General features: G+C 40.8%; 1 protein-coding gene across 1 annotated transcript; it reads left to right on the top strand.

Moving 5' to 3' along the window:
* Positions 1–711: 711 nt before the first annotated feature.
* On the top strand, positions 712–1,691 carry LOC105048971 (uncharacterized). The gene is given in 3 exon segments (XM_010928488.4): positions 712–948; positions 1,103–1,515; positions 1,517–1,691. Coding segments are annotated over 3 exon segments (609 nt in total). The 5' UTR covers positions 712–788; the 3' UTR covers positions 1,553–1,691.
* Positions 1,692–2,444: the final 753 nt, after the last annotated feature.

Genomic DNA, 2,444 nt, shown 5'->3' on the forward strand with positions numbered 1-2,444 from the left:
GAGCATTATGACATTGCTTGTTCAGCCTTTTTTTCTTTTCTCATCAGAAAAGAAGTTTGAGGAGTTGCCAAAAGAGAATGTGAGTACCAGCAACAGCATGCACTATCTGCTAGGTTGCACAAGGAGAATTTCAGGATTACCTTCCTGGAGGATAAGTATCATCATTGTTGTGCATCAGTTTGATAGACACAAAAAAGAGTGCACACATTTAGGAAATAGTGTGTTCCATTCACACTGAACTTTTTGAAATCTCTCCATTGTGGTGTCATGTGCAGTTGACTGTTTGTGCTTTGAGAAGTGCCCATGGGCAGATATCAAGGAAACTTATGTACTATAGTTGTTATTTAATCCATTTCCTTGGTAACAATAATGAGTGGAATCTATCCCATAAATTTCATACAGAAATGCTTAGATTGTCCCAGGCGATGGATGCTACTGAAGGGGATAATGATAACCAAACAACTGTATAGAAAACAAGCGAGCCATTGACACTAGATGTTCCCAAGCAAGAACCAGAATCTCTAATTTTCTATTTCTTGACTCCAATCATGTACAGTGGCATATGATTAGCAATGTGAATGCGAGAGAGAAACCTCCAAGTTACTGTAACCCCGTGAAGCCCAGAGTACCTCACCGTATCCTCTTTATCTGGGCAAAAGCACCCTTCACGTGCTCGTTTCATTAAAGTATCATCGCCTTCCACCAACTCTTGCTTACAAAAACAAGAAGAAAGACACTCAAAGAGAACTGTTGCTCAAACCCTGTTGAGAGGCTTCTCTAAAGCCATCATGAGTCCGAGATTTCTCATTGTCCTTGTAGCTCTTGGTACCAAGTTCTTCTATGTTGGAGCTCTTCCAAAACCCATCTCTAATATCACAGTGATAGGTGCAGTCTTCTGTGATGTGTGCTCGAACAACACCTTCTCCAAGCACAGCTACTTCATCAAAGGTAATCGAAACAGAAGACTCAACCATTTTTCAAATTCCTCATCAGATCCTAGTTCTGTTTTGGTTTAACCTCCTCCAGGTGCTGCAAGCGTTAGTATAACTTGCTATGGTGCAAATGTTAGATGGTAGTTCAGTTTTATTTTGATCGCTTCCAGGTGTTGAAGTGCTGATACAGTGCAAGTTCAAAGCAAATTCCATGCCGACAGAGGAGATATCGATCATGGCTGAGAGAACCACTGATAGATTTGGAGTTTATAAGCTCGACATTCCCCCTGTTGATGGATTAGAATGCAGAGAAGGCCGAGAGGTGAAGTCCTTATGCCGTGCCAGCCTGATCAAGAGTTCATCCTCTCTCTGCAGTGTTCCTGGCTTGAGGAGATCAACCGAGCATGTGGCAATCAAATCCAGAGATGCAGATATCTGTTTCTTTAACTTGAATGCGCTGAACTTCAGGCCAGCAAAGATGGACACTTCCATGTGTAGGACTGACGAGGAACAAATGTCACGTCCTCTCAACTCCTCGTTATTCTTTTGGCCAAGTTGGCCTCTATTTGGACTCCCTTGGCCAAATTTGCCACCTCTTCCTTTTCCCTTCCCTCCCATAACATTCCCAAGCCCCTCATCCTTCCCTTTCTCACTACCTTCCTGGCTTCTTCCATTCTTAAAGCCACCATATTTTCCTCTCCCCTTCTCCTCATCACCAGATTCACCGACCTTTCGTTTCCCATTTCCACCCATCCCCTTTTGGACACCAACACCATCTCCCCCTCCACCTCTGCCTCCTACCACAGCCAAGGTCATGTCATCACAACCTTAACCTCTACTTTTCTCAGGAGGCCAAGATCTTAGGTATAATGCATCTCCTCCCCAGAGCCCCAGTCAGCTATTGTAGCTTCTGTACTAATTTCATCTGACCTTATCATTTTTAGTGCAGGTGATCAGTGGTCAGAATAAGAACATTGCATGAGATTACATTATCTATCGCTACTTTGAATATTGTCCTTCGTATAAAAGGGAAATTTATTGTTGCTATTATCTATGGAAATTCATGGAAACAAATAATAGCATGCAAGTTCTTCTAAAAAATCAACTGTCAACGAAAAGATGGTTATTAAAGAAAAAATAAACATGATCGCTCGTACTAATGTTAACTGAAAAAACAGCAGTGTGCTATTCAGGCGAACGGTGATCATTTTTTTTTTTTTTTTTTTTTTGAGGAAACGATAAGTTTAAAAATACCCTGCACAGAAATTTTTATAATATCCAATTTGTCATCTAGTACATGGTATCTTGTGAGCTTATCTGATCTCTCGCTCCGATGCCAAATCAACAGTATACAACCACGGGTGAACTAGAAAAGAAAGATACTCCAATGCCTACATATTCTTTTTATTTTTATTACTAGGAGTTCGGATATAGGTTTTAGTTGAATCTGATTGCTTATTTACTTCTAGTAATTGATCCCCTGTAATTGATTTCCTGTTAGGAATCTTTAAA

This window comes from Elaeis guineensis, chromosome 7, assembly GCF_000442705.2.
Source record: "Elaeis guineensis isolate ETL-2024a chromosome 7, EG11, whole genome shotgun sequence".
NCBI lineage: Eukaryota > Viridiplantae > Streptophyta > Magnoliopsida > Arecales > Arecaceae > Elaeis > Elaeis guineensis.